This window comes from Callionymus lyra, chromosome 3 (genome assembly GCF_982586985.1).
Source record: "Callionymus lyra chromosome 3, fCalLyr1.hap1.1, whole genome shotgun sequence".
NCBI lineage: Eukaryota > Metazoa > Chordata > Actinopteri > Syngnathiformes > Callionymidae > Callionymus > Callionymus lyra.
The window spans coordinates 21692374-21707907 of NC_141820.1; the positions used below are offsets into that span (position 1 = coordinate 21692374).

Sequence of the window (15534 nt, forward strand, 5' to 3'; positions counted from 1 at the left end):
TCTTTTTTAATTAAGATTATTACTCAAACCCAAGACCGACGGCAACTTTTTCTTGTTTGTCATACTGAAACTGAACTTCCCAACTCCAAGTTAAATAAAACACCACTATAAGAAACAGATTATTTTATTTTGCAAACATATAAACACAAAAAGGAATCAAACAAAGGAAAGAATCTTTAGTTGTCAATTTATGATTGCAACTCATATCCAAGGGGGTCAAGTCCTTGGTCCAGGAGAGCAAGTGATGAGTCCCTCAATTTCTGGAGAAACCTTCTCAGGTCCTCTTTGGAGAACACCTGTTTAATGAGAAACCAGAGAAAAATACTTAACGGTAAACTCCTATAATATTATTTTATTTAACTCGGTGTACATTCATGGAACTTTGTCTATCATAAAATACAGTTCATATACAAATACTGTGAAAATGAAACCTTCCAACAATCTTATTAGACTCAAAACAATGATAAAATATGAAGTAATAATGTAACCCACCTTGTGGAGTTCGTGCTGGTCGGATGAGATGACGTCAGCCAGTCGTAGCGCCTCCTGGTGTCTTGAAGAGTTCTGCAGCACGCTGAGGAGAAGGAAGCCGAGTCGAGGCAGACACAAAGAACGCAACGCTGCCATCTGGTGGGCGCGCTCTGAATCATACTCCTCATCGCAGTCCTGCAGACAAAATAAAAGTCAAGACTTGGTTTCAAATCCTAGTCCGAGCGGTCTAAATAATCTATCTCATTCTAAAAAGTGATCAAGTTGTTCCCAAAAGAACTTTGGTGATAACTAGTACACAATGACAAGTATATCTAATGTTTATGGCCTGTTTGTTAATACTTTTGCTCACAGTAAGGACTGAAGACCATCTTACCCGTCTGTTGTCAACCATCCAACCTCCATCAACAAACAGCAGCACATTGTAGATCCTCTCTTTCACATCTTCAGTGATGACCTCCAGGCGACTCGACCAGGCAGACAAAGACACCTGAAACAAAGTTCTTTACTGGACCCACTTATCCACTTATTTTGTCTAATCATATGATTTTACCTGATACTCCTTTTCTCTCATCTCATTGGCTACTCTCTCAGTGAACTTGGCCTCTGGGGCAGGTGCAGGCTTCTGAGGGGCGGAGCTGCTGTGGCTGAACCACTCGGTGAACGCTTCATGTGCTTCCTGTCAAAACAAGAAAGGTTCAGGAAGACTAAAACAAAAATGAAGATTCATAACGTGAATGGAAACGCATCATACCAAGTAGGCTCTGATGCACAAGTGTTCCCTGATGGCGTTCTCATCCTCCGCAGGAAGTGGCGTCGTCTGACCATCGCCTGACCACTGGCAGTAGATCTCCCTAATAGAGTCCTCTGGTACTTTAGAAAAGACCGCCTTGGCAGCACCGTGCTTCTGCAGAGCTATAATGGTGTAAAGTTATCATGTGAAGTAATCATGTATGAAACTTAACAACACAAACAAATGGACGCTTGTCACATCAGCTGAAGGAAGGAAGAAAAAAGAAACATACCAAGGAATTTCCTCATGATGGCATTGGACTGCTTTAGGGCCTCAGCTCTGTGGGCGGGGTCAAACAACAGCCAATCAATCACATCAATCTTCCGCTGGTCCTCCTGTCAGAGGAAAAAAAAAACAAAAAAAAAACATTTTCAATATAGTTTTCATTAAGTTAATAGTTCATGGCTAAAGTGACTTATATTTTCTGTACTTGTCGTTTCTAACCATTTTAATTTTTTACTATACAGTGGTAAATAAAAGGACCTTTGTTGTCGCCATTTCCAGCGTTTGGTCATGATGAGTGAAATTCTGGTCATCCTGCTCTCGGACCGTCTCCACCACTAGCTTGGTCACAGCGGCTACATCCAGACCTGAAACCGAGTCACAGTTAATAAGACTTCTCACATGACTGCAGTGTAATTTTACTCCCTCACCAGCATCGGTGGCCAGTTGCAGGCAGTGCGGGCGAAGCTCCGATTGGTCGACTGTCTGCAGGAAGGCAGCATACTGAGCCGTGGCAAGGTCGGCGGGCAGTTGGCTCACATAACCGGCAATGAGGTTGGTCTGCTGATCCTGGATCAGGAGGTTGATGTAGGCCTTGAGCACCTCCACAAACACCTCTTCCTGAGGGACAAACGACGATACATATTAAACATAAAAACCTTCCTGAACCAAGACGTAACCACAGAACACAAAATATGTTCTACTTCCCATTATTACCATTCTAAATGATATGTTGTTCACAAACCAACACCACAAGACCTCCTTGATGGAGATAATTACCTTGAGGGCCAAACCCAGAGTACGGAAAAACAGGAGAAGATGAGTCATGAATCGGAGCAGGTGGGAAGGGAGGGGCTTTGAGGATTCCAGCCAAATAGAGATTTCATTCAACAGACCTTAAAAAAAAAAGTTTGGGCTTTTAAGAATCAACTGCATCTTTCATCCGATTCACACCAACAATAGTAAATTGATAGATAGGAACATGACTTTTATGGACTAGGAAGACTTACCATCCAGGTCTCCAAGGATAACAAACTTCTGGATGACGTGATAATGTTCCTTAGTCTCCTCCAAAACTCTCTACAAACCAAGACGACAACAGCAGGAATAAAAGGGTTGGTTTAAGCAGATGGACATGATACACATTATTCGTTTTAAATCACCTTCAACTCAGATGCTTGTAGGTCCTCAAACACCCTCTCCATGGTCCAGCTAAAAACAAACACTCACATTGATCATCTGGGACGACTGACGTTTATCAAAACTGATCGTCATACTTGGACTCCAGGTAATCTCGAGGCAGAGTCTCCACCTCCTGATGGGCCATTCCTGATGACATCAGGTCTTTTTCCACCAGCGAGTCCACCATGACCCTGAAGTAGGCCCAGACATAGTCCTCCCAGGACTCGCACACAGCGAGGAGCTGACACACAGGCCAACAGCGTTACATTTAAGATACTTAGTTACACACGGTGTGAGGTAAAAAGGAAGTAAATTTTACCGGCTTGAGGTTACCACTCAGGCTGGCGTAGATGGCTTTTTCATATCTGTTCATCTGCTCCTAAAAGAAAAAGTAATGTGAAAATTAGCTCTTTAGCTTTATTTTCTCCTAATGTATCCGTATATTATATGTGCCTGTATTACTTGCTTTATCCTACTTTGATATAATGTTTACCATTACTATGGTCAGTTTGGCAACTTATTCAATGGAAACAAAACGGCTTAATTTGCTTATTTGAATGGATGAGTAACTTTAATGTTTTTCCAACACCAGTGGAAAACAGATACTTCGAGGGTTCTTGTTTCTTCAGTTTCCTCTTTGCATAATAGACATCATTTTTCCCAACAAAGCATAACTTTGAACATGTTTTCATTGTCAGAAACCTTGTGTTGGGTTCCCTCAGTATTATTTTGAAGCAATTATTTGTGTGCAAGAGACAGTGAGTACAAGCTGGGAGAGAAGCTACAGGTCACTAATTTGATATACAGATACATCGTTATATATGAAAAGTACGTGAATTTATGTTACCTCCTCTGCCATCCTCCAGCAACAGGCCTTCCAGATCCCCCTGTGTGGATTTCCTTCAACAGCCTGAAGCTCAAAACTGCCTATTTAGAAAAAAAAGAAAAAGAGAAGTACTTAAGGATATGAGGTATATGTACATATTGCTCCATTTACTTTGAGAAACATAAAATAAGAATACATCAAAGGTCAAGTTAATTAAGTGAAAATAATTTAATAAAACAATTTTTTCTTCTTTTCTTCTAGGGGACCCCAAGGTGGTCCAAGACCAGTTGGAAGACATGGTCTCTCCAGCGTGTCCATTACTATTATACGTAGACCCGATAATCTAGAAAAGGAAACTTGATCAACAAGGATACCTGAGGTCATGTTTGGATCATGGTAGAGCTTCCAGCCTTCTAGGGTTGCTGCTCTCCAAGCCTGACCACAGCGCTTACATAGCCTTTGAGCCTGAAAGATTATTTAAAGAACTTGAAATTAAGTATTGCTCTATGTAAACAGTTATTATTGACCAGAATCAAACTTTCTACCTCCTCAGTCATTCCTGCTCGAATCAGGGTGAACAAGTTCTTCAATAGTCTGGCATCATCCTCTCTGTCCAGGTCAACCAGGGGGCGCTGCTGCCGGAATGGAGCGTCAGGATCCTGCCAAGAAAGTAAGTAGACATAAATCATTTTGTATCCTCACATAAAGATGAGTCATAAAACCAATTACGCACCAACTCAGTGACCAGAGGGATGGTCATTCCAGCTGAACTTTTTCTCCTCAGCTTCAGTGCATGAAGGGTGTTCTCCCTGAAACACAGAGAAACATCATGCATCCAGCGGGACACCAACAGAATTATATAAAACAAATTGACCACAAACCCACCAGCAGACATTTTTGGCATAATATTCAATGTTGTCTGAAAAATCTCCTATCTGATCCTGAGCGATGCTTTCCAGCCAGTCGACCACCATCTGACAGAGCGAAAAAAGAAGTGGCATTTTAGAATCCAAATTTAGTTTGACAGATGCAAATAAAATGAGAACAAGTTAAATGTAGCTTGTTCATTACCTGACTTTGACGAATGACTGAATCCCTGTGGAAAAGCTGCTCCACCACAACCCTTTCACTCTCACTTGGAACCTACAAAAACACAACCAGAAAGATCATTTTGGTGCCGTTTTTTTTTTTTTTTTTTAAAAAGGGCTAAATATGGTTTTAATAAAAAAATGTTTGGGTCTGGTTGCCAAGAAATGGATGAACTAATTTATTAAAAGATCCAATTAAAAAAAAATTCTATTCACATTTTAACACAATAAAACCAATGTAGTCATAAATAATACATTTAATTACCCCAGTATCACTTAGTTATGTTGCTTAATAGTGGTCAATGAAGAGCGTTCACATTAAACATTTGAAACATGTACCATATTTCACGCAACATTAGGCACACCGGATTATAAGTCGCAGCCTCAATAAATGGCCTATTTTAGAAACGTTTTCATAAATAGGGCACACCGGATAATAAGGCGAATAGAGTAAAAGATACAGTCAAATGTTTGACTGGGGTTGCGTCATGCATCCACTAGATAAAGCTGTGCTAAAGGGAATGTCAACAAAACAGAACGCTTAATAAAGGTTGATTTATCTGACTGACAACTCTGTTCACTCCCATGGTAACGATGCTCAAATGATGTTTATTAGGCTTAGAGTAGAAGCGTGTGAGACTGATGTTGTGAGCAGACAAATGTTGAGTGCGCAGCAGAGAAGTTGAGCGCGTGTATGACATGTTGAACGCACATGTATGACTGGTTGAATGGGCAGCAGTGATTTTGCGCAAAAAAAATGTTTTGAGTACAACAACCAAGACACACTTGCTCAAACCCGTGGCAGTAATCTAACTCCAAAAAATCAACAGTCTACGCCACTTACAATCATGTCTGTCATCATGTCATCCTCCAGGGCGGACTGGACGCGGTCTCTGCAAAGGCAGAAAAGGAAATTACTAAGACATGGTCAGAATGAGAAAATATAAGCAGATCCATGTTTACCTATACAGAGAGGAGATGAGTCTCCATGTGTTTCTTTCTTGTTGAAGCAGCCAGTGAACACTGGCCGTTTTGCTGTTTGGACCTGCTCTCAGTACCACTGACTGCAGAACATCCCCCTTCATAACGACAAGGAAAACTGTCATTTATCAGGCTTGTAATGGCAAACCAAAACAGTTCAATTTTCTTTTGAATACATTTAATTTAACTTTTTTATTAGGGAAACTCTCAAGATTGTCTTTATTTTAGTTTATATATAAAGTCAAATAAAGCTCCAACAGTTTTAATGGATTATATTATAATAAAGTATGATTTGATTTCAAACTTTACCTTTTCCTTGCAGAGCGTCTGGTAATCATCCAGCAAGTCAAACAAAGCAGAAGATGAGTTTTTCTGGAAGGATGTGAGAAACTCAGAAAAAAGACTGGCAGCCGCTGTAAAAAATAGAAACAAATCATCAGGGTGCAGTTTAAAATAGAAGAATTTAGGATTTGACCGCCTTTACTTACATGCTTCTCCGGGGTCATCTTCCTTCAAGAGGGCTGAGCTCAGGTTGCCAATGTCCTCTGTGAAGAAACTACTATTCTCCAGAATAGAAGCAGGGGAAACATACATGTTGTTGGTCCAGTCGCTGTCGTCCAGACTCTTTAAACAAGGAAACAAATTATTAAAAATAAAATATTTTGTCCTTTGATTGGTTTGTCCATTGATGCATCATATTAATGGTTTATATTTAACATTTTGTGTCGAAGTCGACACCTTTCGACTGATTTCTAAAACCTTTATTACCAACCTCTGAGTTTGACATGAATCTGAGATGAATTAGCTACTTTTGTTCAACCAGACACAAATCTATCTCACCATGTTGCCGAGTGTCGTTCCTCTTGGTGTGTGTGCAAATCTTGGTGTTCTGCCTCCTGAAGCCATAATTGAAGACATATCTGTAGCTCTGGGAGTTACTGAGGGAAAAGAATGAGACAGACCATATAACTCCATATACATTCAAGTCTGTATCACAAAAAAATGCCTTACCAGCTTGTCTATATAAAGAGGCAGGATTGTTTCTCAGCAACGACCGTGCCGGCGTGGCCTTAGAGACTGGACTGCCACTGCCACTGCCAGGGGACGGAACTGGTGTTTGTGGTTAAGATAAACAACAATGATGGCATGCAGGTTTCCTTAAGCTTAAGGCAAGTTAAATTTAAGACTTTTTAAAAATACCATTTGAAATTATAAGACCATCTCGACAATCAACCATTTTTTAGATTTAAAACATATCCTACTTATAATGTGTTGACACGTTAAGACTCTTGAACATTTGATTTACTATTTATCTTGATTACTTTATTTAATCCCAATTTAGGCCTTGTTTTTAGACTTATAAAATGAATCCATATCCATATATCCAGACTACAGCGCATTGTGCACGCAGCTGAGAAGGTGATCGGCTGTAAACTTTCACCCCTTCAAGACCTGTATGTCTCCAGGATCTGAAGACGTGCAGGTCAGATCCTTCTCACCGTTGCTCACAGACTCTTTACTCCTCTGCCATCAGGCAGGAGACCAGTCCATCAGGACCAGAACCTCCCACAACAACAATTCCTTCTTCCCCTCTGCAATAAGACTCATGAATACAGCCCTTTTTTGATTGTCCCCACTTCTACGACTGCACTTTTTAAATAGCCAAATTGTAATTGTAAATGTATTATATATATGTGTTTATAGATGAATGTTTGATGTCTCCACTAAAAATGGCAATAAAGATTTCTGATTCTAATATCTTTAAGGCTTTTTAAGGATCTGAGGGAACTCTGCCATAGTTGATCTGGTCCCCAATTAATGCATGTCCTATCTCAGGACTCTTTGTTAACATGACACACAGTGCCAGAAGGCAGCAGAAACATCAACAAGAAAAAAAAACATATGAAAGGATACAAGCCACTTTCTTCCTCCTGCGAGCAGCAATAGTGACTTCATCATCCCGGACCACAGGTGACAGGAGTTCACTGCATCCCCTGTAAAATAATCAGAATTACGTTTTAAAAAAAAAAATCACAGGATGTAAAGGATGGACAAAAAAATATGTCATTGTTGTTTTAGTTATATTTTTAGGTTGCGTTCGAGCAATCTAAACATGTCATTAAAGGCACGATATTAAAGCAGATTTATGCTTTATCACAATAACAAAAGCTCACTATATTAGTTTCGATTTCTCGAACACAAATGACTTCAAAGAGGTGCAAAACAGCGAGTGGCGAAATGTGATTTGTTTTTTCTCGCAGCTTCAGTAGGAGTTTTAAAAAGGTATTCAAATAGCAACTCATTCAAACAGCTAAGACAGCCTCTGTGCTCGTTATATTGCTAGCATAAACAATTAGCTTAAGCTAACAAGCCGGTATTGACAAGCAGTGAAAAACTATTTGTAGGTCCGTTCATTTATACATTCCTTCGAGGGGGAATTCTAGTGCATAAGGAGACAAATAATGTAAGTATATCAATAAGATCAACTATACCATTCCATTGTGGTAACTGTCAGTTCCCGCTTCACGAGGTTGGACAACTTTCTTCTTCGCCTTAAAACTGTGGAAGGAAGTTTGGAAGGTTGGCTCTCGTTGCGCCACCGTGAGGACTCATGAGGTATTTTTTTTTTTATTGCATTTATTTTGATCACATTTGATAACTTATTTTACAAGTCAACGTTTTGCTTTTTGCTTTGTCAACTAAGGACGTCATTAGTCGGATAATAAACACATGGTTGTCTAAAATATTTGCAGTGAAGCTGATATTCTTCTTTCTGGTTGTTAAATCTTTAGTTTTTCACCGTTCTGTGGAACATTTAGAATTGAACCAAATGTTGGTGATTTTGTTATGTTTGAAAGCATAACACCTTTATATTGTAGTTTAATAGTTCTAAACAACCCCTTTCCAATTGTCACCTCATTCAAATTGGCCCTGTTTGACATTATGGTGGACAATCAAGGTTAGAATTGAAAAGAATCTACTGCTTCCTTCAATTTAAAAAGATGAAAATTTAATATTTTCTGTTCACTTTGGTAGTTCAAGGTCATTTTTTTTTCAAAGGCTAAATTTGATAGGGTTTGTATTTGTCTCGTAAATATTTGTGAAGGCACAGAGGATGATCTAAAAATAGTCGATGGTTTGCACGTGTGTTTTTATACCCACAAATGTACTATTTGTAACTTTGTTTTTTACAAATAATTGTATATTTGTAAATTTATAATTTATAATTTGCAAAACAAATATTTGTTTATAAAACCGATCATTCTGTTTGTGGATCAGCAACTACTACACACATATACTGCTCCTCTGCTACCTCTGGTGTATTTTTAAGATATTTTCCCTGCGAAATCCACAAACGCTACTGAGATTCACACAAACCCTAGCGGTGAGCAAACTCAATTATCCGTCTTACAAATGTAGTTTTGTTTTTAAAAACATGATATTATATGATTAAAAATACGAATTTATTTGTAAGGATAACAATAAATTACAAACGTTAAATTTACAAAAAAACTTGTGCAAACCATTGAATATTTGCAGATCACCCCCTTTGCATCAAAACGTATATATACAGGTATATGAGAAAAATAAAAGGCTATACATCAAAAAAGGTTTTACATGAGTACCTGAGTCATACACCCTCCCCACCAGTAGGCGCCACTGTTGCTGCTGTTACTGCTGCAGCGGCGGATAACGGAAGAAGCAGGAACAGTTCTAGCGTTGATCTGAACGGGAGTCTGTGAACAGCGGAGAAGAATCTGGATTGTTCTGAGATTTCTCTCCACTGCGGTCTGGACGTCAACGTGGAGGTAATAACCAGATAACCAGGGACGTGCAGGAGTTTGCACGGGTTGACAGGCGGGCTCGGAGAAGGAGACGCAGATCCGGGGGCCAGGATGGAGACCCCCGGTAAACTTTTCGTGTTGCGTGGCACTGACCCACGGACGGACTGACCGACCCACAGTCCAAGCATTACTCAAGTGTAGAATGTGACTAACAGAAACTTAACTTATTAAATGCATGAAACTAGATTATTAGTACTTAGATTTCAAAACATATTGCATGTGATTAAAATGTATTTTTTATTATAACACGGAGTCCTGCATGTAATGCAACAAAGAGCCTTTATTCATTTATTATTTTATTTATGGTTTATTTATGAGTGAAATGCTAATATTCCAACTATTTACTCAAATTTGAATTGATATAATGCAATGTAATGAAACTTAACAAGCCTGAATATGCCACCTCAATGCCATTTTTTTTCATAAATATCTTGTCCACAAATAGTTTTTGCCAATTCTATCTTATATGATGAAGTTAAGCCTTTTTTTCATTTTTTTAGTCTGAACTGCCGAGCCGACCGAGATTCATCTGGAGAAGCAGAGAAGCCTTCAGCAGCACCATGGCGTCGCTGCGGAATCTATCAACCAAAAGCAGAATCATCATCGGACTCCTGGTCAACTTGTTCTCCTCCATCTGCATCGTTTTCATCAACAAGTGGATCTACGTCCACTATAAGTTCCCCAACATGACTCTCACCCTGGTCCACTTCGTGGTGACCTGGTTAGGGATTTACATCTGCAAAGAGATGGATATTTTCTCACCGAAGAGCCTTCCAGTTCGCCGGATCGTGTGGCTGGCTCTGAGCTTCTGTGGATTCGTGGCCTTCACCAACCTGTCGCTACAGAACAACTCGATTGGAACGTACCAGTTGGCTAAAGCCATGACCACGCCCGTCATCATTCTCATCCAGACCATGTACTACAAAAAGACCTTCTCTACCAAGATCAAGCTCACTCTGGTAGTTACTATTTCATCTCTCATACCTTTAACTTTAATTTCACGTTTAGTTGTGATTTTTATAGCGAAGAACATCGACATGATTTGGCTACAGTTTCGACAACAAAGTTTCAAATTGTTAAATGATAATAACACATGGTTGAAAATTTTAAAAATATTATAGAGAATTAAGGATTTTCCTGCCAAAAAATAACCATAAAAGTGAAAGGACCCGTTGTATCTATTCTATCTTTGCACTGAAGTCTCTTAAAGATTAGGCTATAACTCTTCACCTACCTAAGTAGTCCGTCAGATAAGATAACATTTGTTTTTCACAATCAAGACACGTATTGATGTATTCAGAATTAAACAGTAGGAAATAGATTAATGAGTAGAAAAATAAATGTAAAATCGATAATAAAAACTAGATTAATAGTTACCGGTAATATGATGAACATTCCAACTAAAACTTCTGTGTTTATTTTACTAAAAACTATTTGTTGAGAATAATTAACTCAGAGGTTATAAATGTAAAATTTTGGAGGCAAATATAAATGACTTACTTATTATTCATTAATTATGTGCATTGGATATGTTTGCAGTTATTTAAAATCTATCTAAATACTAACACAATATTTTGGTTTACCTGATTTCAAAAACTTTCAAATAGTGTGTTTGTATTATTGTTACTATTATTCTAAAGTACTAAAGCATTGAACAAAACACACACACCAAAGGTAAACACACCTCCTTTAAGAGGTATTAACTTGGATAATAATAAAATAATTTTTATCTCTCACCTGTCTGAAGTGACAAATGTGTTTATTGACTTTCCTGTGTATACAGTATTGTTTATTAAGGTGTTGCTTAATTTAACATAATATTGTCTACTTTACACACAAGGAAGTTGTTTTAAAACTGGCTACTCATTTAGCAGTTTTATAAGTGTGTGTGATTGATTGAGACAAAGGCATTTTTATACAACTCATTGTTAGGTTTAGTCATCAATCATTTATGTGAATTTGATTTACCCAAGTTATGCTCCTTATTCGTGCAGGCTTTTCCTTGATTTTTCTGGAACTCCTGTGTTTGTCTTGGTGTTCTCTTGACCTTTGAAGTATATATTTTATTGAGTATTGTTTTGATTGTTTAAGCGCTTTGTGATCCTGGTCTGGAAAAGAGCTATATAAATAAAAATTACTTACTTACTAACTTACTAATCTTTTTTTTATTCCTTCACCACAGTTGCCGATAACACTGGGAGTCATTCTCAACTCTTACTATGACGTTCGATTCAATGTCCTCGGGACAGTGTTTGCAACTCTGGGAGTCCTGGTGACGTCACTGTATCAAGTGGTGAGTAAATGTACTTATCTTAGAGAGATTAAATAAAAAGTAATTTGACGTCTTTATCTCAGTGGGTTGGAGCCAAACAACACGAGCTACAGGTGAACTCCATGCAGTTGCTTTACTACCAGGTACGAAGATACTGTTGAAATATTGGTGTAAATAAAAGAAGGCATTTTAAAGTAAGAGTAATCTGGATTGGTCCGTCAGGCTCCCCTCTCCTCAGGCTTCCTGTTTTGTATCGTTCCCTTCTTCGAACCGTTGAGTGGAGATGGAGGGATATTCGGACCCTGGTCTCTTCCTGCACTGGTGAGTCTTCTTTCAATGAGTCTCCAGAGTAAATTTTACAGATCTAATGTTTTTTTTCTCCTGTTGTGTAGATGACAGTATTGTTTTCAGGTGTTGTGGCCTTCCTGGTCAACCTGTCCATCTACTGGATTATAGGAAACACATCGGCCGTCACGTATCCTTTAACAAAGACAAAGAGAGAGGGTCACACAAATCACCTCAGTGCAGTTTTAGTCCAAGAACTGTTTCTTCTCATATACCTGCAACTTTGCACTTATGAATTTATAGAAAAAAAAAGTTTTACTATCAAAATAATGCCTTTAAATAATTCTAACTAATGGTTAAATCATATTTTGGCTGCAAAGTTCAAAAAGTTCTCCTCTGATGTCGTTCTCCTGACACAAGTCCACAGCTACAACATGTTTGGTCACTTTAAGTTCTGCATCACTCTGGTTGGGGGATACGTGCTGTTCCAGGACCCGCTTTCAATGAACCAGGTAAGTTTCACGGAAACATCATCTTGGAGGTCACTTAAGTTGAACCAAGCTTGAAAACATGTGTTGGTTCTGAGAAACTCCAATGATGCCTCATGTTTTGACTGTTTGTCTTCACGGTTTTCTATGGGGTGTTTTTGTTTGTTCTTTCTAAACTTGTGTGGGTTTATGTTGAGCATTATCGTTTCCTCCCATTGATCCAAAACATAAAGTGGTTAATTGTTTATTTGTAGTTTTAATTTTCCAATTTTAAAAGTGTTTGTGTGGATGTTTGTCTATGTGTGTCCTTTGCTAAGATAAGATAATACGGCTTAATTTATCACACAGCGGGAAAAGAACATAATTACAGAAGCTCAATTTACACATAAAAAATAAAAGTTGTATGTACTTAAAAATTATAAACATAAAATGACACAATATTATTAAAAAAAACTGTACATACAAGAAATAATATAAGAGTGGAGAAGGTGCAAACCACAACAGCCCATACCACGATGACTACATTTCCTATGACTGGACTTTTTAAACTGGGGCTGTAATTGTTCCACTGATGGTCCAATAAAAAAACTAAAACTGTTCAAATAATCTAAGCCAGTGTTGAAGGGGCTGTTGAACACCTGTAGTTTATGCATCCTCTAAGTATGTGCAATTGATGACTCAAGACATCTGTTACTTCTATTTAATTTCCTTTTTACTATAGTACAATAAACATCACAAATAAACACAAACCAAACACTTGCTTCATAATAATGACTTAATGCAATTTCAATAGACATGCTCATGACCAAAAACTGTGCTTCCCCTGTTCCCCGGGATTGTTTCCTAATCAAACTTAAAATGTTTGTTGCCTCTGGGTCGAGGTGAACGACCTCCCTGGCTTCCAGAAATACATCTCTACTCCACGATTGGTGCAGGTTTTTGATCCAACCGATCAAACGTGCACAGTTAACCAATTGGGTTTTAAGCTGAAACAAGAAACAGCAGACTGACAGTCAGTCCTAAGACATCTGATTGGTGGAAAGGTGTCCTCTTGATAGGTTGGTACAAAAACCTACAGACACTGCAGCCCTATGTGGAACACTTTGGTGACCCCTGCTCCTACATGTTTTGACCTGATAAAAAGAAACTTGGGTGTACGCAGAAAATGAAGGCCACGGAAGAGCTTGTGTGTCCCAATGATTCCGGTAGCTATGTTGTACTCTAAAAGGGATCAGACTTTTCTACTCTTGAGTTGCTACTGGTTAGAGACGCCGGGCAGAGTCTGGTGGGGTTCACTCCGTTGGTTAAGAAGGTAGCCTACATTTGTCTTAAGGTTGAGCTCAGAATATTCTGCCTGTTTTGACCCCCAAGAAGAGTTGCTGGAATGTGTTCTTTTTAAGGGACTCCCTCATCCAGCTGGGGACCCTTGTTGGCAACCTTCATCAGTCCTTCATGAGGGCTGCACTCTGCCTTAATCTGCCATCAATGATTCAAGGAGTGGAACGAGTTTCCGAGCACTTTGAACTATATTAAAATTCAGCAAAATCATGTACTATAAAATGCTTTATTTTGTTTTAATAGTCTGCTTGTCTTCTAGGCTTTGGGAATCCTCTGCACTCTTGCTGGCATTCTGCTGTACACGCACATCAAGCTGGCTGAACAAGAAGAAGGAAAGAACCGACTCACACAGAGACCATAATAGAACTCTTCATCAGTGAAGGGAGCAGATGGAAACTATTTTTTAAAAGTATATATTTTATTATAATGCAAGGGCTGTGATTGTAATGTGAGCGACTGAACAACAATTTAACGATGGACAAAGCATTACTTTTTTTTAAACTAATATAATATTATATAATGTTACAGTTTCTCCTCCTTGATGGTTAATTTATTGTTGTCTACATTATGGCTGGGAACAGAAACGACGTATCAAGGCACTTTTGGTGACGAATGGAAACTCCTTTTTTCTTAACTATGTGGGGAAATTTTTATGCCCATTTTTTAAATTGACAAACTGGCCTTGATAAGATAATTCACTCAGACATTTTACTTTGTGCCTGGCATCTCATTTTAAATAAGGAAATAAATAAACTTGGAAACTTAACATTTATTAACTGTATGTTGGAATGTAAAAGTTCACTACATCGCATTCACTTTGCTTTCTCTGATGTCACTTTGCAGATCTGCTTTTTTTTTGCCAGTTGTTTATTTTGAATTTGAATTGTTATTAATCTGTTTCTTGAAACCTTTTTTGTTTAATACATATTTTGTTTTTTTTATCATTTTAATTATGTATACAGAATATATTTGCAATGCGATTACTAATCATCTGGAATTCTATGTTATACAAAAGGACGAAGGGATTTGTGCTTCAAAGAGTTCACATTGATCCTTCAAAGCTTCAGATGGTCTGGTGATGATCACACACTTCAAATAATTTGTGCAGCTATTAAGAATCATTTTGTCTATGAATTTAAAAAAAAAACAGATTTGTTAATAAAATAAAATTTTGTAAATTAAACATGTTTCCTACTTCAACATCTACTCTTGTTTCCTAGTAACCTTTTCTTTCAACTGAGATCCAGGAGAGTTTTTTTGTCCGCTTCTGTTAAATGGTACATTTTTATTGACCTTCATTCTTTAAAAAAATACATTGTTATGTCTGGATTTTCAACTACTAAATGACTTGTTATGATCCTAACACTGAGCGACAGTAATGACTCTTACTCTCACTTGTGTATTGCCTCTGACAAGGAGATTATGACATCATTTGCATTTGTTTTATTAAAAACATGTAAAGACTTAATTTAAAAGCTTCAGGAAATGAGACAGGAAATGGGTAATACAATGTTAATGGTGTGCTAAATTACCATCTGGATCCACAGATGTTTTCAGTATTAGCACCCTTTCTTTCTAGCTCCAACTTTTATTGAGGTTATTGTGATCAACTATATTTGTAATGAAAACCAAGGCCATAGAAAGGTGTTCATTATATAAATAAAACAATTGTATAGTAATAATGTTGGCAAAAAAAAAGTATTATCAATCATAAGATAATTAGTA

The 15534-nt window shown here is 37.9% G+C and overlaps 2 protein-coding genes across 3 annotated transcripts; one reads left to right on the forward strand and one right to left on the reverse strand.

The window, feature by feature from the left end:
• Positions 1-108: 108 nt before the first annotated feature.
• Positions 109-8129, reverse strand: nup107 (nucleoporin 107). Of its 2 annotated transcripts, XM_087787009.1 has the most exons (27): positions 8074-8129; positions 7496-7575; positions 6593-6691; positions 6422-6519; positions 6070-6205; positions 5891-5994; positions 5564-5679; positions 5445-5493; positions 4584-4655; positions 4398-4486; positions 4246-4321; positions 4058-4171; positions 3887-3977; positions 3534-3613; positions 3006-3065; positions 2782-2927; positions 2668-2716; positions 2515-2584; positions 2285-2400; positions 1936-2125; positions 1766-1872; positions 1515-1617; positions 1244-1404; positions 1043-1168; positions 866-979; positions 493-666; positions 109-296 (listed from the first exon to the last, which is right to left on the reverse strand). In XM_087787009.1, exons 1-27 carry the CDS (start codon positions 8079-8081, stop codon positions 189-191), a joined length of 2736 nt encoding a protein of 911 aa, XP_087643135.1. In that variant the 5' UTR covers positions 8082-8129; the 3' UTR covers positions 109-188. The 2 variants fall into 2 exon arrangements, with proteins under 2 accessions (XP_087643135.1, XP_087643133.1); XM_087787007.1 differs by having other exon boundaries at positions 1766-2125.
• Positions 8130-9274: 1145 nt separating this feature from the next.
• On the forward strand, positions 9275-14983 carry slc35e3 (solute carrier family 35 member E3). Its single transcript, XM_087787010.1, has 8 exons — positions 9275-9390; positions 9927-10385; positions 11609-11719; positions 11782-11841; positions 11921-12019; positions 12091-12173; positions 12411-12495; positions 14069-14983. The coding sequence occupies exons 2-8, from the start codon at positions 9987-9989 to the stop codon at positions 14168-14170; spliced, it is 939 nt and encodes a 312-aa protein (XP_087643136.1). The 5' UTR covers positions 9275-9390; positions 9927-9986; the 3' UTR covers positions 14171-14983.
• The last annotated feature ends 551 nt before the right edge of the window (positions 14984-15534 follow it).